Source organism: Myxine glutinosa, unplaced genomic scaffold (genome assembly GCF_964187855.1).
Source record: "Myxine glutinosa unplaced genomic scaffold, kmMyxGlut1.1 SCAFFOLD_2491, whole genome shotgun sequence".
Classification (NCBI taxonomy): Eukaryota; Metazoa; Chordata; class Myxini; order Myxiniformes; family Myxinidae; genus Myxine; species Myxine glutinosa.
The window spans coordinates 2,314-26,339 of NW_027618585.1; the positions used below are offsets into that span (position 1 = coordinate 2,314).

A 24,026-nucleotide genomic window follows, 5' to 3' on the forward strand; every position below is an offset into this window, starting at 1 on the left:
TCCTCTTCCCCCTCCCCTCCTCTTCCCCCTCCCCTCCTCTTCCCCCTCCCCTCCTCTTCCCCCTCCCCTCCTCTTCCCCCTCCCCTCCCCTCCTCTTCCCCCTCCCCTCCCCTCCTCTTCCCCCTCCCCTCCCCTCCTCTTCCCCCTCCCCTCCCCTCCTCTTCCCCCTCCCCTCCCCTCCTCTTCCCCCTCCCCTCCCCTCCCCTCCTCTTCCCCCTCCCCTCCCCTCCTCTTCCCCCTCCCCTCCCCTCCTCTTCCCCCTCCCCTCCCCTCCTCTTCCCCCTCCCCTCCCCTCCTCTTCCCCCTCCCCTCCCCTCCTCTTCCCCCTCCCCTCCCTCCTCTTCCCCTCCCCTCCCCTCCTCTTCCCCCTCCCTCCCCTCTCCTCCTCTTCCCCCTCCCCTTTCTGACCAAGTTTCATCCTTAATGAGCCTTTTGCAATCTTCAGACCACCTAAGTGAGGTTTTGCTTCAATCCTGGTTCAAACTCTCTCCCTCAGCCTGTGCTGCCGGTGACCCTGTCCTCGTTTCACGGTTGCTTGAAAGTGGAGCTGATCCTAATGTTGTAGACAACGATGGATTGAGGCCCTCGCAAACCACGGACTGTCCAACCCTCCGTCACCTGCTCCAGTAGAACTGTACACACTGCGCCCACTGTACATTGATCATTGCCTCCTGTTTTGAAAAACTACTGTGTGATGTGCAGTAGAACTAATACATCATGTACAGCATTGCAGAATTATTCTTAAATGTCTGCCCATTTGTGTTATGTATTTGCCATCTTTTTCAACTTTGGATATTTTGTTGGCTACAAGAGTAGAGGAAGTTCGTAAGCCGTCGGCTGAGGTGGTCTGTGATGCCATAGGCAGGGAGTTGGGAGAGCAAGCCAGGGAGCGAGACTTTATGGAATGCATGACACGTGTCTGGAAAGACGGCCTTGATCTCACGGCTGATATTGAGGGCCTCCATCCATTGTTTGGAGAGTATCAAAGCAGCATGTCCAGGGTAGTGTGACCGCGTCTGAATGTCCTTGTAATTCACTGATGTCTTCACCATACGAAACTTTCTTTTTCTTTCGTTAAGCAGACTTGTTCAAAGAATTGTATTTGACTTGCTCATTAAAGACCATTTTTTGACCAATTGAGGTCTTGTTATTTGTAAATGCCAAAGGTGCAATGCAGCACATTTATAAAAAGGTATGAGGTGCTTGTAAAAAGTCTATCTAGTCTCCAACATAAAAAGTCTGAGACTTGATTTTTATCCTTGAAGAAAAAAATAATCTTTAATAACAGTTTTGATTACATTTTTGCCCAAATGCAAGGCATGAGGAAAACGTTAAAGGAATGAACTGCAACCCCTCACTCTTATGGTACTTGGCAGCACGTGCCACACTGGCTATTGCCGCATGGATCCTGACCGACAGGATATTGTTGGACATGCATGTTGTTTCAGATGTTCCTCATGTCCTTCTCCAATTTCAGGTGACGTCCTTCTCCAATAATGTTGTTTGCTCAGCAGCGCTGCGATCGGTTACGTGACAACACAGAACTTGTGCAACATTACTGCTATCTTTACAGTGCATACAGAGCAGAGAGAGCTGTGATTGATTTTTTTTACTACAGAATGAATATGCATGTCAAATGTACCATTATCACACTCGACTAGATAATATGTACAAATTATTACCGAAGGTGGATGGAGGTCACGTATTCGTCCCTGATTTTTTTTTGTTTTGTATTTTTTTTTTTTGTATACTGAATCGAGGCTCGTGAAAGAGCTGACAATTACTTCACAAACAAATCAACCAGACAAACAAAATATATAAAAGAGGGAGCGGAAGACAAGAGAAGGGGAAGCACACAAACACTTGAGAGCACACAACATTTAGAGCAGGGAGATGTGTGGAAGGGAGAGGCTTGGGGGGAGGAGGCATGGGAAGGGGGGGGGTGGTGGGGTGGTGGAGAAGTATCAAACATAAGGACACCAAGGACTTCCAAGACAGAAGTTGGTATTTCAAAAAAGTGGAATTGGGGTGAAATTAGCGGGGATAGAAAAGATCAAGGTTTTGGATGGGGGAAGATAAGAGATGGTGGTGAACAGCCGTTTTAAAGACCTGGAGGGTGGAGTGGGATTGAAGAGAGTGAGGGAGTTTGTTCCAGAGGCGGGAGAAAAGAGGAGTGAAGGTGAGCAGAGAGTCTTGATTTTGGCAGTTTAACCATAAGAGGGTTGCAGGCAGATCTTGTGTGACCTGTAGGAATATTTGTGGGACAGAGCTCAGAGAGAGCTGGGGGGGGGGGGGGGGGCAAGGCCAGAGAGGAGTCGGTAGAAGACGGAAAGACCACCAACCTGCCTGCGGTGAGTGAGTGAGAGGCCCTTGGAGTTAGCTTCATCGCGGGAGATTCCAATGATTCTGAATGCTTTGGTTTCAACAGCGTGAAGACGAGCTAGGTGCGAGGCAGGAGCACCAGCCCAGAGGGGAGAGCAGTATTCCATTGAGCTGCGGATGAAAGCTGTCTGTGAGCTGTTTGTCTTGTCTGTCTGTGAGCTTTTCTGTCTGTGAGCAATGATTTCCTGTATAGCATGATATTTCAAAAAGTTGTGGATGCGTTATGACAAAACCTGGTGGATGAGTTGGGTAGATCGCAACAACAAGCCGATAAGATTTTGGTTAAGGTCTGGATGCAGATCCGGCTTAGCAGTGGACGACAAAACGTAAACTGTTCAAATCTGGTAGAGTTAGACACTCTACCGAGTGCCATCCCAGTTATGTCTCTGCCCCTGAAGGTGGCCAGAGGCATTATTTTTTCGGGTTGTCTGTCTGTCTGTCCGTCCGTACGTCCATCTGTCCATCCATACGGGCTAAACCTCTTTTTTTTTCCTCAGCAACCACATGTCTGATTGAGACGAAACTTTCAGGGTAGGAACGAGACCCATGCGGAATGTTTTTATGATCATTGTCATGTCATAGGTCACTTGGCATGGCAACCATCTTGGATTAAATGCAAATAATTAAAATATATATTTCTCGGAAAATGCTGAATGGAAAAATTTGAAACTTGGCACATTGTCGAGTACTCCCAATGAGGAACAAAAGCATGATATGGATGACATCAGTGAAGTGGTATACCAGCCATAAATGTTTAAATCGAATGCCTTACCTAAAATCTGAAATTGCATGCACGTAATCCGTGACGTATTTGGATTGAAATATTAAATTTACGACATCATAGGTCACATGTTTTTTTTTAGCCACATTGGATTTAACCCAAAACCTTTAAAAAAAACGTCTTCCAAACCACCAAAGCGATCAACTCGAAACTATGTGTGTCATCGACGAAGCATGGCGATTAAAAATTGATCACAAAAACGTCATCGGTCACATGGTGTGGCAGCCATATTGATTGAAGGAAAATATTAAATAATTATATCTCAGAAACCGCTGCCCTATCGATGCGAAACTTTACAAAGAAAGCAACCAAGCCTACAAATCTAATTGTAGTCGCTGCATATAATTTGAAAATGATGACGCTGTAGGTCACGTGGTTTGGCAGCCATCTTGGATAGAAAAACGAACCTTATCCGATCAACACAAAACTTCACAAACGTGATCCTCCACCCATAAATATGCAGAGTGTCCATTTTTGATGTCATATGTCACATGTATTGGCAGCCATATGAGCTTGAAAGGTGATATTTTTTTTTTAAACCTTCTCCGAAACTGCTTCACTGATCGATGTGAAACCTGTCATGTGGTAAAAATGTGATATTTCAAAACAGCAGAAGGGATTTAAACCAAATTTGTTTATTTTGAGGACAGTGAGCGAGGGCATCTACCCATTGTCACGGGCAGGGATTACGCGGAGCATATTGACTAAATTGCTCTAATTTATAACTAAAGCTGAAACGAAATTATGTCAGCATTTGCCAATTTAATGACTTTTAGCCCCCCTTCCCCCTATTTCACATTTTATTGTATTGTTGATTTTTTTTTCATTTAATAATTTTGTTTAAGGCATGGGCCAACGATTAAAATATTTCATTTTCAAGAGAAAACCATGGTGTGTGTGCTGGTTTCGTATATGTTGGGCTCAGATCATTCCGGAACAGTCATGAACATGCTTCGCGTGTGCAGCAGGCATTGAATTCAGTGGTGGAGAGAATGCTGGTGATTCCTTTTTGGGTGAACAAAGATGGCGGACGGTGGCGTCAACGGGCAGTGTACTCTGACCGGAAACCGGATGCGCTTAACAGGCATCACTCAGTGTCATAATAAAAAGAATTAATATCTCTCTATTTATTTTTTTTACTACAAAAGTGTAGCAGATGCATTTCGATAGTCCAAATCGGTAATTATCGAGACAAGTGGCTGACGACATAGCCAAAAGCACCTTGGACTCAGCAAATCGGTTTTAAAATAAATAAAAAACGGGGCTAACAATATGAAGCCCCCAGTGTTTTTTTTTTTTTTTTGCTTCAGCCGATGTGGTCAGACACGTGGTGTATATAGAGCCTGGCGACTCTGAAAAAATGAATATGAATGAATGCCACACGCCACACACACTCCACACGTACGCCATTCGACTCTGAAAGCGCCATTAAAAACGAGAGAGGCCTTGCATCGTGTGAGTGTCGTCCATGGCAACCGGTTCCGGACGCCATCTTCGGTGGCATAAACAACATGGCGGGAAAGCTGTCGTTTGATCAGACGGACCTGTCAGTTTACGCCCGGAGCTTGCCCTTTGAGGAGTTTCCGGTATTGCGAGAAACTGAGGCTGTGTCACCTGCCTGTGGACCCACAAGTACGCCACACGCACTCCACAGTCCACACGTACGCCACACACACTCCACAAGTACGCCACACGTACGCCATACGCACTCCACAGTCCACACGTACGCCACACGCACTCCACAGTCCACACGTACGCCACACACACTCCACAAGTACGCCACACGTACGCCATACGCACTCCACAAGTACGCCACACACACTCCACACGTACACCACAAGTACGCCACACACTCCACACGTACGCCATACGCACTCCACACGTACGCCATACGCACTCCACACGTACGCCATACGCACTCCACACGTACGCCATACGCACTCCACACGTACGCCACACACACACCACACGTACGCCACACGCACTCCACACGTACGCCACACGCACTCCACACGTACGCCACACACACTCCACACGTACGCCACACACACTCCACACGTACGCCACACACACTCCACACGTACGCCACACACACTCCACACGTACGCCACACACACTCCACACGTACGCCACACACACTCCACACGTACGCCACACACACTCCACACGTACGCCACACACACTCCACACGTACGACACACACACTCCACACGTACGCCATACGCCCTCCACACATACGCCATACGCACTCCACACACACTCCACACGTACGCCACACACACTCCACACGTACGCCATACACACTCCACACGTACGCCATACACACTCCACACGTACGCCATACACACTCCACACGTACGCCATACACACTCCACACGTACGCCATACACACTCCACACGTACGCCATACACACTCCACACGTACGCCATACACACTCCACACGTACGCCATACACACTCCACACGTACGCCATACACACTCCACACGTACGCCATACACACTCCACACGTACGCCATACACACTCCACACGTACGCAACACACACTCCACAAGTACGCCACACACACTCCACAAGTACGCCACACACACTCCACACATACGCCATACGCACTCCACACATACGCCATACGCACTCCACACACACTCCACACGTACGCCACACACACTCCACACGTACGCCATACACACTCCACACGTACGCCATACACACTCCACACGTACGCCATACACACTCCACACGTACGCCATACACACTCCACACGTACGCCATACACACTCCACACGTACGCCATACACACTCCACACGTACGCCATACACACTCCACACGTACGCCATACACACTCCACACGTACGCAACACACACTCCACACGTACGTAACCTAATGCTGCTTTTCGCTTCGCGAGCGAAGGTAACAACCTCACGCGCCATATTCTCACCTGAGAGCTGCAGTCAAGGCAGCCATGAATCCGTTTTAGCGCGTTGTGTCGTCCGGGAAACGGTACAATGACGATCCCGATCCCTTATGAAATCGGGCTGTACATCCGACAGCACAACAACTCTTTACCATCGTGTAGGGGGCAATTTATATGTGAGACGAGTTTCAAATTGCCGCCATTACGTATGGTGGCAGAAGCAATGTTTTGCCACCCAAGCGGTCACGTGACTAAGACGATGACGTCACATGCAACTTCCCTTTCGAGGGAGTGGCTGTTTGAACGTCAACGTCATGACGCAACGGACGTGGTACATAATTGCTCGACCTGTTTGTGAATGTCAGTGCAGCTGGTGAGTGAAGCAACGTCCACGTTAATGGGCAGAAAACTGCAATAACAACATCGGAACGGACATATGATGCTTATTTCTTCATACAATAACCTGATGTTTAGGATAAGGTTATATATGTCGAGTCTACAAAATCAATCGGAACGCGCATTTAAAGTGGAACTGCAAGATACGGGAAGGGCATTCGTTATCTTCTCTCTAACTCTTGTTTTCGCTCTTGCACACTCCCTCTCCTCCACCTCCTCTCTCTTACTCCTCTCTCTCCTCCACCTCTGCTCTCTAACTCCTCTCTCTCCTCCACCTCCTCTCTCCACCTCCACCGCCTCTAACCTCCCCCTCCTCTATCCTCCCCCTCCTCCCCCTTGATCCTCTCTCCTCCACCTCCTCTCTCTTACTCCACTCACCTCCCCCTCCTCCCCCTTGACCCTCTTTCCTCCACCTCCTCCCCCTTGCATCTCTCTCCTCCACCTCCTTCCCCTTGACCCTCTCCCCTCCACCTCCTCCCCCTTACCCCTCCTCCTCCACCCCCTCCCTCTTAATCCTCTCTCCTCCACCCCCTCCCCCTTGACCATCTCTCCTCCACCTCCTCTTTCCTCCACCTCCTCTCCTCCACCTCCTCTATCCTCCCCCTCCTCCCCCTTGATCCTCTCTCCTCCACCTCCTCTCTCTTACTCCACTCATCTCCCCCTCCTCCCCCTTGACCCTCTTTCCTCCACCTCCTCCCCCTTGCATCTCTCTCCTCCACCTCCTTCCCCTTGACCCTCTCCCCTCCACCTCCTCCCCCTTACCCCTCCTCCTCCACCCCCTCCCCCTTAATCCTCTCTCCTCCACCCCCTCCCCCTTGACCATCTCTCCTCCACCTCCTCTCTACTCCACCCCCTCTCTACTCCACCTCCTCTCTACTCCACCTCCTCTCTCTCTTTCTCCTCTCTCCTACACCTTCCCTCCCTTACCCCTTTCTCCGCTTTGCTCCGCCTCCTTTTCCCTCCCCATGACCTTTTGCACACTTTTTTTTTTGTTATTCTCCCCTCGCTCTTCACTCCTCCTTGTTCTTCTTGCCCTTTCCCTGACCACGAAGAACTTCACTGCAGATTCTGCTCTTCACAAGGTATCGTCTCTGAACTTTGTGTTCACCTCTGAAACTTGTCACCAACTCATCCATCTATCCCCACTTTATTCATCCCCACCCACCTGGTTGACCATAATCTCTCCTCTTCTTCAATAGCCTAAAGTATGGTCATCAGTATGTTTTGTGTACATTACGGTTTATCCAATTTTGCATGTGCTGCTTCTCTTTCAACACTAAATCGATGTACCGACTCTTGAAGAGGCCAGAGCTATGTTTTGGGATGTATTCCTGGCTTAAGATGCTGTATGACCTTCTCCACACATGCAAGCACCACAGCATCTGCAATGTTAAATGCTGTCTTGTTTTTGTACTTGGTGGGGAGAGACCCTCCACGCCCCATCCCCATTTCACTATCTTAGTTCAATAAAACGACTTCGAAATTCACCTTTTATTGAACACCGCTCCTTTCCGATGCCATCTCCAGGCGCTGCATGACGTCATTGCCGGGCACCGACGGGGGCTCGGCAATGACGCGCTGAAATCGAGTACTCGGTTTTCGCTCCGGTTTCTTTCTTGTTCTCTTGTTTGTTACTTGGCAAAATTAATTTTTGGACAAATATGTTGATCACTCCGGTTTGGGTGTGTGTTTGTTTGTCTGTCCGCTCACTTATACTCAACATCTCAATTTAATCCATTTTAATTTCAGGCTGTAACACAACAAAATGTGAAAAAAGTCGACGGCTGTGAATACTTTCTGAAGGCACTGTATTTGTGACAAACAACAAGCATTTTAAGGCCATTTTCCCTACTAGAGCGGGGGTCAGCCTTGCGGTCCCCATGACAATCTTCTCCATCTTGCCCTATTTTCTGCATCTCCCCTTGTTAACCCCCTTGCCCGCATTTCTTCTTCCACCATCTTTAGCCAAGTCTTTCTCGGTCTTCCCCGTCCCCTACTTCCTTCTACATTCATTTCCATCACTCTTCTCAACCAGTCACTTTCATCCTTCCTCAACACATGACCAAACCATCTCAACCTGTTCCTCTTCACAGCATCAATCACAGGCTCTATTCCCATCATCTTTCGCAATTCATCATTTGTCTTCCTCTCTCTCAACGATACTCCGCACATCCATCGAACCATTCGCATTTCCACCCTTTCCAGCCTTCGTTGCTGCTCCACGTTCATTACCCATGTCTCACTCCCATAAATCATAACACTTCTCACACATGCAGCATACACCTTTCCCTTCAGGCTTCAACGACACTCCCCTCCTCATCAGCACGCCACTCAATTCCCGAAACTTCTTCCATGCACATCTCACTCTCGCAACCGTTGCCGAGTCTGATTCACCTTCTCCATTCAGCATGTCTCCGAGGTAGCAAAATGTTTTCACACCTTCCAGCTTCACGCCGTCTCCAAGATCCAACTCAACCTTTCCTCCATCTGCAGCTCCCTCTGTGCACACCTTACATTTGAATGTAGCTGCCACACTGGTTAATGACCCTCTCAGACCACTACATTTTTGATGAACCCACTCAGCACACATTGTACATTGAATGGAGTTCACTCCGCCACCCTTCCTGCAAACAGCACACGGCCACTTCCAAGTTCTTTCCACCTCACCACATGCTTTACCACTTGCCATCGCCTTCGTCTTTCCGATATTCACCTTCAGACCTTTTGTCTCCACACATTCCTTCCACTTGTTCATCTTTTCCTTCAGTCCAGTCATACTTTCCGCAATCAACACCAGATCATCTGCATACAACAACTCCCACGGCAAACCCTCCTTTACGATCTGAGCCAGCACCTCAATCACAGCTACAAATAGTAGTGGACTTAGTACTGACCCCTGATGCACTCCCACCTTCACCTCAAACTAACTACTGCTCCCGTCCTTCATCCTTACAGCTGTGCGTGCTCTTTTGTAGATTGCCATCACAACTCTGATCAACCATTCCTCCACTCCTAACTTCCTCAATGCCCATGTCAATACTTTGTGTGGAACCCCATCGAATGCTTTCTCCAGATCAACAAACCCAAGAAACAACTTCCTCCTCTTCTCCAAGTACTTATCCTGCAACTGCCTCACAATGAAGAGCGCGTCTGTCGTTCCTCTTCCTGGCATAAATCCAAACTGCATTTCGTCGATCTTCACTTTCTTCCTTGTCATCCTCTCCAACACCCTTTCCAATACCTTCATTCCATGCTCCAATAACTTTATCGCTCGGTACGAGCCACACTCCAGAGGGTCACCTTTCCCCTTGTATAGATGGACGAGGGTACTCGGTTCCCAATCCACTGGAATGCGGCCTTCTTTCACCACCAGATTACAGATCTCTGTCATTCTCTTCACACCCCAACTTCCTGCTGCCTTCAACATATCTCCCACAACTCCCGTCGGCCCTCCCGCTTTTCTACTCTTCATTGCTTTTATCGCTTCCTCAACTTCCTTCTCAGTTATCTTCTCTGCCGGTCCTAAAACTGGGTTACTCTCGATGTTGCCATCCCACTGTATTTCTGCTCTGTATTCAACAGCATTTCCATATATCTTTTACATCTTCCTTTAATTCCATCTGGGTCCACAACGATTTGTCCCACTTCATCCTTCAAGCAACTCACCCCCATCACATCACACCTCTCTTTCGCTATCTGCTTTGCAATCCTGAATACCACTCTCTGACCCTCTTCCGAATCAAAGCGTTCTCTGAACTTTTTCCTCCATGCCTCCTGCGCCTTTGCTACCTCTTTCTTTGCAGCCTTCTTGGCTGCCTTATAACTTTCATGCTCTGCTTTTTCTGCTCCCGTACCCTTCGCCTTCTGCCACTCCTTGAACTTCTTCCTATTCTCGTCAATCCTCTTTCCAATTTCATCATCCCACCACCATGTTTCCGAGTGCCTCGGTGGTCATTGTGTCCATCCACATACCTCACCAACGGCTCCCAACACACTATCTTTCATTGACATCCAACCACTTTCAAGCTCAACCACATCATCCTCTACCCGACTCAACCTCTCTTTTAATGCCTCCCTTACTGTCACCTCTTTCAACCTCCACACCTTAATTCTTGGTTGGTACTTCACCCGCCGAGCTCTCCTCGCACCTTTCACCCTTATGTCGCAGACAACCAAGTGGTGCTGTGAAACAGCCTCCTCCCCCGGGATCACCTTTGTGTCCCGGCGGTGCCCCTTATCTCGCCTACGCACCATCAGGTAGTCAACGGTTGTCGTCGACCCACCTGACGTGTATGTAACAAGCTTATTATCCTCTTTCTGGAACTGAGTGTTACAAATCAACAAACCAGCTCCATCAGCAAACTACAAAATCCTTTCACCTTCTCCATTTCTCACACCATATCCGGAACCCCCATGAACTCCCTCAAAACCGTCCATACTCCTTCCCACATGGCATTGTATTTTCAAAGGCAATGAAATGCATGGCACATTCATGAATGTCCCACATGGCGCATTGAAAGGCACTGTATTTGGGAAACGACTTTAAAATGGAGTAACGTAAACTGGGTACTCACTCCACCAGGTGGCCAACATTTCGTTTTAATCTCAGGATCATAAGGAGATCATCATGCTGCGTTCCTCCAGTGATTTTGCTAATCTGCTGATAAGGACTCGCACCACCTGCTGATATTTGTGAAAGACGTCCTTTCTTTGACGTGCACCCATTCAGCAATATATGGACTGTTCTATTCATTGGGTTGTCAACATTCTGGCCTACTACTTGTACGTGAATAACATTTGGATGTACTTCACCCAAAAAAAGGTGGAAACCTTTTGGAATGTTTGTAAAGTTTTGCCTCCTACATTATTAGTGGCTGCATCACTATCCATGGTTTCTCAAGGTTGTGATGCACCTGCTCGCATCCTTGAGAAACCATTTAAGGATGTGGGCAGCTGCAATTCAATGAAGTCCTGTCCAAATTTCATCTCCAGGCGCTGCATGACGTCATTGCTGGCGCTGCATGACGTCATTGCCGGCGCTGCACGACGTCATTGCCGGCACCGAAGGAGGCCCGGCAATGACGCACGCTGAAAAGGAGTACTCAGTTTTCTCTCCGGTTGTTTGTTTGTCTGGGCGATATCTCAGCCATCCTTTGAGCTAGGAAGCTGAAGTTTCGGCAGAATAGTGAGCAAGTGCTTTGGCAAAAACGGTATTTTTTGTTTTTTGATTAATCAATTGATTAGTTTTTTTTAATTATTATCGATTAATTAAGTACTTATTTATTTCCTTTCAGGCATTATCTCAGGCACATTTTGAGTTAGGAAGCTGATATTTGCACTTGACAATGACCAAGTGATTTGGTCGTGAAGGCTATTTTTGATTTATTGATTAATCAATTCATCAATGAATTATTTAATGATTTGATTAAAAAATAAAAATAACCACCTTTAGAGGCCATTTTTCCCCGCAAAGCGGGGGTTGGCCTTTTTCGGGAACCGTGGTTGTTGTTGTTTTTCGGTCCCCTATTTGAAGCAATGTTTTACGGCCGGATGCCCTTCCTGACGCCAACCCTTTTTGCCGCCTTTAACGACAAACAGGGAATTACCAGTGAACTGGTACTCAATTAGCCGACCTCGGAAGGATGACAGGCTGAGTCAACCCCCCTGGCGTTAATTCAGCGATCGACCGGGATTCGAACCCAGGATCCTTGGATCCTAAGCCGGCACCCTAGCCGCTAGCCCAACACCAGGGATTATTTAATGATTTGATTAATGACCATTAATTTTTTTTATGTTACAGGTTCGGAGGAAACAGGTGGGTTAGGTATTCTGTCACCCAATTTTTCTTTTTTTGTGTGTATACAAGATCGAGTCTTGTGTAAGAGCTAACATTGATCACAAAAAACAACAGCGAACGGACACACAAAACATACAAAAAAGGGAGCGGGAAGCACACAGGGACAAAAGAAGATCCGTGGGAGGGAGAGGGCTTGGGGGGAGAAGGCATGGGAAGGAGGGGGGTGGGGTGGGAAAATATGAAACACATGGACACTGCTGGAATTCCAGGAAAGAAAAAAATCGGTATTTCCAAAAAAAAAAAGTGGATTTCTGGTGAATTAACGGTGGTAGAAGAGATCAAGGTTTTGGATGGGGGAAGACACGAGATGGTGGTGAACAGCTGTTTTAAAGACCTGGAGAGAGGAGTGGGGTTGAAGAGAGTGAGGGAGTTTGTTCCAGAGGTGGGAGTAAAGAGGAATGAAGGAGTGAAGGTGAGCAGAGAGTCTTGATTTTGGCAGTTTAACCATGAGAGGGTTGCTGGCAGATGTTTGGGGGACAGAGCACAGAGCGAGCTGAGGGAGCAAGGCCGGAGAGGAGTCGGTAGAAGACAGAAAGACCACCAACCTGCCTGCAGTGAGGGAGTGAAAGGCCCTCGGAGTTAGCTTCATCGCAGGAGATTCCAATGATTCTGAAAGCTTTGGTTTCAACAGTGGAAAGTCGAGCTCGGTCTGATGCAGGAGCAACGGCCCAGAGGGTAGAAAATTATTCCATTGAGCTGCGGATGAAAGCCTTGTATGTGGTGAGGAGCTCAGGTGTGCCAAGGAAGGACCTCGCACGACGGAGGATGCCAAGTCGGCGAATGGCTTTGGAGGTCAGCTTGGAAATGTGGTTTTCCGAGGAAAGATCATGGCAGATAGTGAGACCCAAAAGATTGAGTGACAACTTCTTGGAGAGGTTAATCAACAATTGATTAATTATTTAATTGTTTTATGATTGTTATTTATTTATTGTCATTATTTATGGGTTTTTTTCTTTTTTCTTGGAGACCCTCTTCTTGGGATCTTGAGTTCTTGGGATCTTGGAGACGGCGAGAAGCTGGAAGGTGTGATAACATTTTGCTACCTCAGAGACATGCTGAATGGAGAAGGTGGATCAGACTCGGCAACGGTTGCTAGAGTGAGATGTGCATGGAAGAAGTTTCGGGAACTGAGTGACGTGCTGATGAGGGGAGTGTCGTTGAAGCTGAAGGGAAAGGTGTATGCTGCATGTGTGAGAAGTGTTATGATTTATGGGAGCGAGACATGGGTAATGAACGTAGAGCAGCAACGAAGGTTGGAAAGGGTGGAAATGTGAATGGTTCGGTGGATGTGCGGAGTATCGTTGAGAGAGAGGAAGACAAATGATGAATTGCGAAAGATGATGGGAATAGAGCCTGTGATTGATGCTGTGAAGAGGAACAGGTTGAGATGGTTTGGTCATGTGTTGAGGAAGGATGAAGGTGACTGGTTGAGAAGAGTGATGGAAATGAATGTAGAAGGAAGTAGAGGACGGGGAAGACCGAGAAAGACTTGGCTAAAGATGGTGGAAGAAGAAATGCGGGCAAGGGGGTTAACAAGGAGAGATGCAGAAAATAGGGCAAAATGGAGAATATTGTCATGGGGACCGCAAGGCTAACCCCCGCTCTAGCATGGAAATGGCCTTAAAATGCATGTTGTTGTTGTTGTTGTTGTTGTTGTTGTTGTTGTTGTTGTATTTATCATTTTCTTTATTTCCTTTCTCATCTGGGCAGTTTCTCAGGCACCTTTTGAGCTAGGAAGCTGATATTTTGACACGACAGTGATCAATTGATGTGGCTATAAAGGATATTTTTGATTTATTGATTAATCAATTAATCGATTGATAATTATTTATTGATCAATTATTTAATTATTTTTGGGATTAATGACTTAATTAATTTACAAGAAGTCACAGCTTTGGATGAAGCACTGGTGGTTTAGGTTTGATATTAGCCAATTATTGATTAAGAAAATATTTTATGATCATTATTTATTGATTATAATTATGCAATTTATCAATCTATTATTGTGCACCTCTACCACCCAATACAGTCGCTATGAGCTGCACGGTGGTATTGTCGGGTGCCGAAGGTGCCCCGACAATGCCGCGCTGGAGGATATTTATTTATTTGGCATGGGGGTGGTGTACTTTGAATGTATCTGTACTTGTTTTCTCCCTGTTTTACATTTTGTTAACCCCTACCCCTTTTTAACCCTAAAATAACTAATTGTAACATATCATGAAGTTGTTAATTTTTTGCTGATTTTGTCACTTAAACTTGATGGATGTCTCGGTCCGTCATGTGTGGTTACATTTCCACGAAGGGATAATCCCCGAAACATAATCTTCCCTTTTCTTTCCACGTCTGATAGCATACCCGTCTGATAGCATCCCTTGACATATCTCTCGCCTTTGATACGGTCTGGCACCCCACCCTGTTCACCAAAATCTCCTCGTTTGGTGTCCAAGGAAATGTCCACGCATGCTTGCAGACTTTCTCTCTGGTCAGAGTCAACGTGTGGCCCTGAATGGAATTCTCTCATCTCCCCTGCTTGTTCAGGCTGGAATTCCCCAAGGCAGTGTTCTGGGCCCTGTGCTTTTTCTGGTCTTCATTAATGATCTCCCTGACTCTCTGGAAAATCCTCTCTATCTCTTTGCTGATGACTCCACTCTCTGCCGCTCCATATCCCAACCCTCAGATTGGCAGGCAGCAGCCTCTTCACTCTCTGCAGACCTGGATAACATCACAAACTGGTCAAACAAGTGGAACATGCCTTTCAATCCTGACAAATCTCACACTCTCACTTTGTCTCTCCGAAAAGACCGTCTGGACAACCTTCCCATCTACTTTCTGAACAATTCTCTTGAAGAAGTTTTGTCACTCAAGCTTTTGGGTTTCACTATCTGCCATGATCTTTCCTTGAAAAACCACATTTCCAAGCTGGCCTCCAAAGCCAGTCGCCGTCTGGGCATCCTCCGCCATGCGAAGTCCTTGCTGGGCACACCTGAGCTCCTCACCACATACAAACCTTTCTCCGCAGCTTGATGGAATACTGCTCTCTCCTCTGGGCTGGTGCTCCTGCCTCACACCTAACGCTGCTTCACACGGTTGAAACCAAAGCTTTCATAAACATTGAAATCTCCCACGATGAAGCTGATTCCAAGGGCCTTTCACTCGCTCACGGCAGTCAGGTAGGTGGTCTTTCTGTCTTCTACCAACTCCTCTCTGGCATAGCTCCCCCTGCTCTGTCTGTGCACTGCCCCCGAAATATTCCTGCAAGACGCACAAGATCTTCCAGCAACCCTCATCTGGTGAAACTGCCAAAATCAACTCTCTGCTCACCTTCACTCTTTCATTCCCTCCTGCCTCTTGAACAAACTCCCACACTCTTCAATCCCACTCCTCCCTCCAGGTGTTCAAAACAGTTGTTCACCACCATCTCTTAAATTCCCCCGTCCAAAACCTTGATCTTTTCCACCCCCGTTAAAACACCTCAAATCCGCCTCTTTCAATCCCAACTTCCTTCCTGAAATTCCTCGTAGTGAAATTCGTAGTAGTGTTCATTTGCTTTATTCCGTGTACCTCTCCCTCCTCCCCAGCCCTCCCCCTTCCACAGATCTACCGACGTCTTTGTTCTCTACTGTTGTGGTTGTGTGCTTCCCTCTCTCTCCCCCTCTTGTCTCCCGCTCCCTTCATTGTATGTTTTATGTGTCTGTGCATGTTTTCATGTTCAATGTGTTTGCTCTTACATGAGCCTCGATTATGTATATCTATCTATAATTCCAGTAATCTCTGTTTGTTTGTTTGTACGTTTGTACGTTTGTACGTTTGTACGTTTGTACGTTTGTTTGTCTGTGACCGCTGTTTCTCGACAACTACCGGTCCGATATACTTGAAACTTGCCAGGTATATTGCTGGGGACCCGAGGATGTGCCTTTTCAAGGTTTTAAATTAATCGGACAAGTACTTACCGAGCTATGGCGATTTCGCCGTTCGCCGTTCGCTTTGGCTTTGCGAATGGACCAAACCATTCATGTAAATAGAGGGGGGGGGGGGGTGTTCTGTGGTCGTTCGCTTTGGCTTTGCGAATGGACCAAACCATTCATGTAAATAGAGGGGGGGGGGGGGTTCTGTGGTCGTTCGCTTTGGCTTTGCGAATGGACCAAACCATTCATGTAAATAGAGGGGGGGGGTTCTGTGGTCGTTGCGAATGGACCAAACCATTCATGTAAATAGAGGGAGGGGGGTTCTGTGGTCGTTACTGCCACGTGGTTTCAAAGTTTTTTTTTGTTGTTGTTGTTTGCACGCATGTTTTTTTGCACCCACGTACGGGCACGCCCTAGGATGTTTACACACACACACCCCTACACAAATTTTTTTTTTTTTTTTTTTTTTTGGCAAGGAACGGGCACCCACGTACGGGCACGTCCTAGCTTATATATAGTACGGGCATGCCCTAGTCTATCTATAATTCCAGTAATCTCTGTTTGTTTGTTTGTACGTTTGTACGTTTGTACGTTTGTACGTTTGTACGTTTGTACGTTTGTTTGTCTGTGACCGCTGTTTCTCGACAACTACCGGTCCGATATACTTGAAACTTGCCAGGTATATTGCTGGGGACCCGAGGATGTGCCTTTTCAAGGTTTTAAATTAATCGGACAAGTACTTACCGAGCTATGGCGATTTAGCCGTTCGCCGTTCGCTTTGGCTTTGCGAATGGACCAAACCATTCATGTAAATAGAGGGGGGGGGGGGGGTGTTCTGTGGTCGTTCGCTTTGGCTTTGCGAATGGACCAAACCATTCATGTAAATAGAGGGGGGGGTTCTGTGGTCGTTTGCTTTGGCTTTGCGAATGGACCAAACCATTCATGTAAATAGAGGGGGGGGTTCTGTGGTCGTTGCGAATGGACCAAACCATTCATGTAAATAGAGGGGGGGGGGGGTTCTGTGGTCGTTCGCTTTGGCTTTGCGAATGGACCAAACCATTCATGTAAATAGAGGGGGGGGTTCTGTGGTCGTTGCGAATGGACCAAACCATTCATGTAAATAGAGGGAGGGGGGTTCTGTGGTCGTTACTGCCACGTGGTTTCAAAGTTTTTTTTTGTTGTTGTTGTTTGCACGCATGTTTTTTTGCACCCACGTACGGGCACGCCCTAGGATGTTTACACACACACACCCCTACACAAATTTTTTTTTTTTTTTTTTTTTTGGCAAGGAACGGGCACCCACGTACGGGCACGTCCTAGCTTATATATAGTACGGGCATGCCCTAGTAAAAAATAAATCCACTACCTCGCACTCTGTTCCAGCTGTTGTTCTACCTGTCGTCCGATGCGGCTCGACACGAGCCCTCAACCAAAACTAGTTTTTCAACCCACACATACATACAGGGTGTTTCAAAAAGAGTGATACAACTTTAAACGTTTTTTTTTAACAAAGAAACAAACCTCAGGAATGTGAACCAAACCTTTCTTGAAAGCTGATGACATGGTATTTTCTATCACTGATTGCTCGTACAGTAAGTCACTGCTTGAGTTAGTGAGAGCCTAAGGTCTGAAAATGGCATTTATGCAAAATCCTTGTAATTGACGTTCTCGATGTGTGCCTCTCCGCGGTTCAGACAGGCATTGATTCTGACTCCAAAGGTCTGTCCAACTTTCCTGTAGGTCTCATGTGGCACTGCCTGGAGGTAGTCTGACACCTCCTGTTTCAGATCATCCAGTGTGGCAGAGTGGTTGACGTAGACAGAGAGGTGCCCAGGGCAACGAGGCGGTTTCTGAAGAGCTGTTGCAGGAAAGTGATGGTGTCACCAGCTTTATGTGATGGTGCACCATCCTGCATAAACAAGGTCATGCTGAGCTGGTTTGGAGTGACCTTTTGGTCATTATGGAACTTCTGGAGCACGGCCCGGGAGCGCTCGCCGTTGATCGTCACTGTCCTGCTGTTGTCGTTCTCAAACCAGTAAGACCCTAGCATTTCCCCCCTGGCATTGAAGGCGCATACGCATGTGACCTGAGGCCCTTTCAGGTACCTCTCGGTGATCTCCTGAGGTGGTTCTGACCCCCAGAAAATGTTGTGGTTGTTGATTTAGTCTCACACCACAGAGCCACCACTTTTGTCTTCTGCTCCACTGTCAGTGGCACAGTTGAGATATGGAGCTGGACATCCCAGGGAACAAATACCACGATAACACCACCAAAGCCTGAAAAGGAAAACGGTATTGGTAAAAAACAAATGGCAGGAAGTCAAAGTTATATCAATATTTTTGAAAAAACCCTGTAGTTATAGTTGGTGATGTCTTGTGTTGCAAGTTCCAAGTGTTATCTCATCAGTATTGTTTCTGCAATGCAGGAACTCTGAGCATAATGAGAGACTTTGGATATGTTTTTATTGTGTGAATCCAATGGTTGTCATAATTGGGTAACCAGAGACTGAGCTTTAAAGCATAACCTTTAGAAATATGTCAAAGGTTAACTCTGGGAAATTGGACGCAGAGACGGCCTGAGTTTGGAAGTCTGATGAACTATACGTGTCTTCGTTCATATGCAGCAGAATGCTGTGGGGTAGCATCATTGCCTGAGGGTGCGGCTGGGCCACTGTTGCAATTGCTTCTGCTGTTTGGTGTAGGAATTTGGAATTTGGAATTTGGTCATGGTGCCAGCGATAGCTCACACTTGCTCTTCGCAAAGGACAGCATGGGATCTTTAACATCCACCAACCCATGCTGGCAGACGGGACTCCCAGTTTAACGTCCATCCGAGAGACCACACAAATTGATGAATCGCCCCCCTGCGAAACACCGGATTGGCAGTTTATAATCTGGGTTGGAATTTGAATCCAGGCTAGATGGGTTAGAGGCCTCTACTATGCTATCCTGTCAGCCCCCCATCAGTATAGTGTTTACAGGAAGAAGAAAGAAGAACCACCTTTAGAGGCCATTTTTCCCCGCAGAGCAGGGGTTGGCCTTTTTTGGGCACCTTGGTCCCCTTTTTGAAGCAATGTTTTATGACCGGATGCCCTTCCTGCCACCAATCCTGTTGGTCACCTGTTGCGACACAGAGGGAATGACCAGTGAACTGGTACTCAATTTGCCGACCTCAGAACTGGCAAGACAGGCTGAGTCAACCCCCCTGGCGTTAATTCAGCGATCGACCGGGATTCAAACCCAGGATACTCGGATCCCAAGCCGGCACCTTAACCGCTAAGCCAACACCAGGCTACAGCTCTCCGATGGGGGGAAAAAAAAAATTAGAGGCGATACCCATTAGAGTTAAGCGGGAGTCTGAAACCCGCTGGCATGCTAGAGGAGAGGCTGTCAAAGCTATTCACGATGGCCTTGATGACGTGGTGGGCCTATTGGAAAGACTGAGGATCAGAAGGAAACATCAGAAACCAAGGGGGATGCAGGACAGTTGTTGCAGTGTGTCCAAAATCCCTCGTGCTCTTATTTATTTTTTATTATAATTTTTATTTTCAGAAAATGATTGCACAGAGACTTTGTGCTTCAAGCCTGAAACTCGTAACGTCACAATGGACTGCGAGGTTTGGATTTGGGTGTTTCTTCCGGGCCTGCAGTTCAGCTCACATGATGCAACCAGAATCCGTCGGTCACGGTTTCAACCTTGGTGAGAACCCGTTATTGTTTTGAGAATTTTTGTTTGTAACCTGCCAATGCTTGTTGAGCCAAGTTGGTCATGCTTTCAGTTTTACCTGCAGTGTATTAGTGTCCTGGCAAGCCAATTCCCCTCCTGCCCCTAACCCTAACCCTCCCTAATGTCCTAACCCTAACCCTCCTGCCTCACCTTCCTTGCTCCGAATTCCCATCATTGCATCGAGAATAATTAACTTTATTGTTGAGCTTTCTGCCGCAGAGTGGCAAATTGATTATTTCTGTATTTCCTTCTGGGTAGAGGGTCACACTTGAACTTGGACCAATTCCAATCCCATTCCAAGAATGCAGGATGTAAAAGTAACTTTAGCGTAAATTATACCATTTATTACTGTGCTACATCTGCATTTGGTAAAAAGATCATTATTTTCATCTCTGACAAATACGCTGATTCTTGCATCTGCCACCAAAGGTGGACGGAGGTTGTTTTCACACCTGCTTGTTTGCGAGCGTGATGTCCCAAAAAGTTATGGCCTGCTGCATGATTTTGAGGAAACTTGGTGGACAGGTTGGGTGTGTGACGTGGACCAATCGATTCGATTTTGGTGAAGATCCGGATGCGATAAAAAAAAATTAAATTATTTAAGTGATTTTTCACCATGAGAGATGAGCCTGGTTTTTTTGGTAAGGTGGCCTGCTTAGGGTCTTGAGTTTGATCCTCTGCCGGGCTGTTGAAATAACACCAGGTGTCGACTGCTGCGTTCTTTCCTCATGAAATGTTCCGGTATGAGGTGCAGCTGCATCACTTCCTGGATGCTGTAAGCCTTTCAGCAAACGTCAAAGCGTTTCGAGACCTTTATCAGGGGTGTGCCATTACCATTCACCTTGCTATCGATTGCCAAGCCCGCCGATCCTCATCGACCGTTTTGTCGGAGTGCTTGGAGCACTTGGCGAGCGCTCTACAAGCGGATTAGTAACGGAACGCACGTGTGCGGTCGCCCAAGTGATGTGTTCAGTTAAAAAGTCTTCTTCTTCTTCCGAGTCGTTTTGTTGTTCAACTTCCTTCTCTCGATTAACAACACTGTCAATGATTTCAGAGACGCTCATAAATCACTTCACACCACTCTTCGGTTTCTGCTTCGGTAAAACTTTGAAGTGGAGTATCGTCACTTGCTTGCGTCACCACACTGGAAATTTCTCGGATCGTGATCTACAGAGTTTTGTTTTCCTGACGATCCGTCGTTGTGCTCGGGCATCAACACATGGATTGTCTCTCTTCTACATGTCGATCTTGTGGTTGATTGTTTGAACTATCCTCTTCCTGCCAGTACTGTTTGACAGGGTAGCATAATCCATTAATCCATGATGCTTTGGACGGCGAACTTCCTCTTCTTCCTTGAGTTTTGACTTCCATGTTATACCCAATATTTGGGTTCATGTGATAGAGAGAGAGAGAGAGAGACAGAGACAGAGACGCAGAGAGAGACAGACAGAGAGAGACAGAGACAGAGACACAGAGAGAGACAGAGACACAGAGAGAGACAGACAGAGACACAGAGAGAGACAGAGACACAGAGAGAGACAGAGACACAGAGAGAGACAGAGACACAGAGAGAGACAGAGACACAGAGAGAGACAGAGACACAGAGAGAGACAGACAGAGACAGACAGACGTATGCGTCATCAACACATGGATTTGTTCCCGTTTTTTGGTCTGTTGTACCTTGACTCAGGTAGGAAACGTCACTGAAGGGTTTTCAAAGCCAATAAATGAATGGCTGATGTTTTTAGAAGCCAAGAGATTTTTGTGGCATCTCGGATGGTGCGGATTTACAACCGATGGTCACGGCTGGTTGTGAACAGATTATGACCAAACTAGGTGGATGAGTTGGTTATGGGACAAGAAGAAGCTGATTTGATTTTTATGCAGGTTCAGCATCAGATCCGGCCTATCAGTGGGATGCAAAACGTAAACTGTTCAGCCTGACGTAGGTGTGCGCTCTACCGTAGGTGTGCGCTCTGCCGTAGGTGTGCGCTCTACCGTAGGTGTGCGCTCTGCCGTAGGTGTGTGCTCTGCCGTAGGTGTGCGCTCTGCCGTAGGTGTGCGCTCTGCCGTAGGTGTGCGCTCTACCGTAGGTGTGCGCTCTGCCGTAGGTGTGCGCTCTACCGTAGGTGTGCGCTCTACCGTAGGTGTGCGCCCTACCGTAGGTGTGCGCCCTGCCGTAGGTGTGCGCTCTGCCGTAGGTGTGCGCTCTACCGTAGGTGTGCGCTCTACCGTAGGTGTGCGCTCTACCGTAGGTGTGCGCTCTACCGTAGGTGTGCGCTCTACCGAGTGCCATTCCAGTTATTTTCTTGTATCGTTTTTTCAGGTGTGCTTACACATTTTCCTGCTGTAAACTTGGTGGTGGATATTTTCGACATTTTACTCATGTTGCCCCATGTAATATTCGTATAATGTCTTGGATACAATAGACAACATCAGAACAAGGAATTTGATTAACTGTGCCGTCGTGGTTTTGTTTTCTCCCCTCAGGTATTTATTTATTTATTATTATTCACAGTTTAAGGCTTGTGGAGGAGCCGTGAGGCAAATCGCTATTTATTTATTTATTTTTTAATATTCCTGGGACAAACTTTGACGTATTGAAGAAAACAGAAATGCCACATTTGATAAATGATTATTTTAAAAAAAAATCGTTTTCCCCACGTGGTCTTTTAGAATTGTCAGAACAGCAGAAGGAGTTTCAATCCGTTGCACGGCGCTTCGCCAGAGAGGAGATTATCCCACAAGCGGCTCATTATGACAAAACTGGAGAGGTATTTTTCGTTGTTTTCTGGGGTGTTTTGCAACACACACACACACACACACACACACACACACACACACACACACACACACACACACACACACACACACACACACACACACACACACACACACACACACACACACACTGTTACTGTGAGGAAACTTACACATGCATTTCTGACAACTTTTCAACAAAGAAAAACCGCAGGCCCCCCCTCCCAAGAAACCCATCACAGTAGCCCGTTCAATTCACAATTTTAAGAGAAAATAGTCGGAATTAACAGCAAAGCTGCGTAACCTGCAGTAAAAGCGCTGCTTGAGAGAAACGGTTCTAAACGGTAAATTCTCAAGTTCTAACAGGTTCCTAAATTGGTAGCCGTCGTATAGAAATTGTGGGCGGAGTCAGGTGAACTGTCCAACCAATGAGTGGAACTTGCATGCACAGGCATTTTGGGGGTCTTAGGGTCTTGGGATTATTTGAGTCTAAAGGGCTCTTCATGGTTATTTAGTGTCTTAAGGGGTCTTCAGGGTGTCAAGGGGTCTAAAGGTATGGAGGGGTCTGGAAGTTGCATGGACACACGCACGGCTACTTTTATACATTTTCATAGTGTGTGGTGGTACCCTGCATATTCTCTCTGTTAATGTGTATCTTACAGCATCTTTCCTGGTGTGAGGGGTATTACCAATCTAATGAAACACCTAGACATCGTAGAAGTCGGGGAATTATCATGCCAAATATCATAGTTTGTCCATTTGTTTTGCATCCATACACTCCTGAAACGGTGGATATGAGTTTAAAACATGTGATTGTATGCATGGGGTGCATGGGTAGATTTTATAGGGTTAAAAATCAGTCCTATGGGTTCAGAGTGGGAGGAGGACCCCAATCCTCTATGCCAGGGGTTCCCAAACTTTTCCAGTACGTGACCCCTTTCAGTAGTACCAAACCTACCATGACCCCCACCTTTATAAGCCTTCTGAAAATGTACTAATTTCCAATGGCGCAGATACATTTTAAAGATTAATCACAACAGAGAGAGCAACAACAAACAAAACATTTTTATTAACGTTTATTAACAAGGATTGATTTAATCATGTATTTTAATGAGAAGGATGTATTTGCTTTTTTGATACAAGCAAATCAATACGCGGGTCTGTGTGGCTCAAGGCACGTCGCATGTCTGCTTCAGCATCCAACCTGTTTCGGGCGTTTGATTTGATTACCAGGAGAGTCGAGAAACCACTTTCACAGAGGTAAGTCGATGAGAAAGGAATGAGAACCTTCAGGGCGAATTCGC

General features: G+C 46.8%; 1 protein-coding gene across 3 annotated transcripts in view; it reads left to right on the forward strand.

Moving 5' to 3' along the window:
• Positions 1 to 4,668: 4,668 nt before the first annotated feature.
• LOC137428958 (medium-chain specific acyl-CoA dehydrogenase, mitochondrial) overlaps positions 4,669 to 24,026 on the forward strand; it is a 37,350-nt gene continuing 17,992 nt past the window's right edge. Inside the window, exons 1-3 of one of the 3 annotated variants that reach the window (XM_078769429.1) lie at positions 4,669 to 4,795; positions 19,788 to 19,935; positions 22,639 to 22,736. In XM_078769429.1, the coding sequence (XP_078625555.1) occupies positions 19,791 to 19,935; positions 22,639 to 22,736 (243 nt within the window). In that variant the 5' untranslated portion in view covers positions 4,669 to 4,795; positions 19,788 to 19,790. Of the gene's footprint in view, positions 4,796 to 6,348; positions 6,452 to 7,358; positions 7,557 to 19,787; positions 19,936 to 22,638; positions 22,737 to 24,026 lie in introns of those variants that run through there. The other 2 variants (XM_078769428.1, XM_078769427.1) reach the window with 2 other exon arrangements.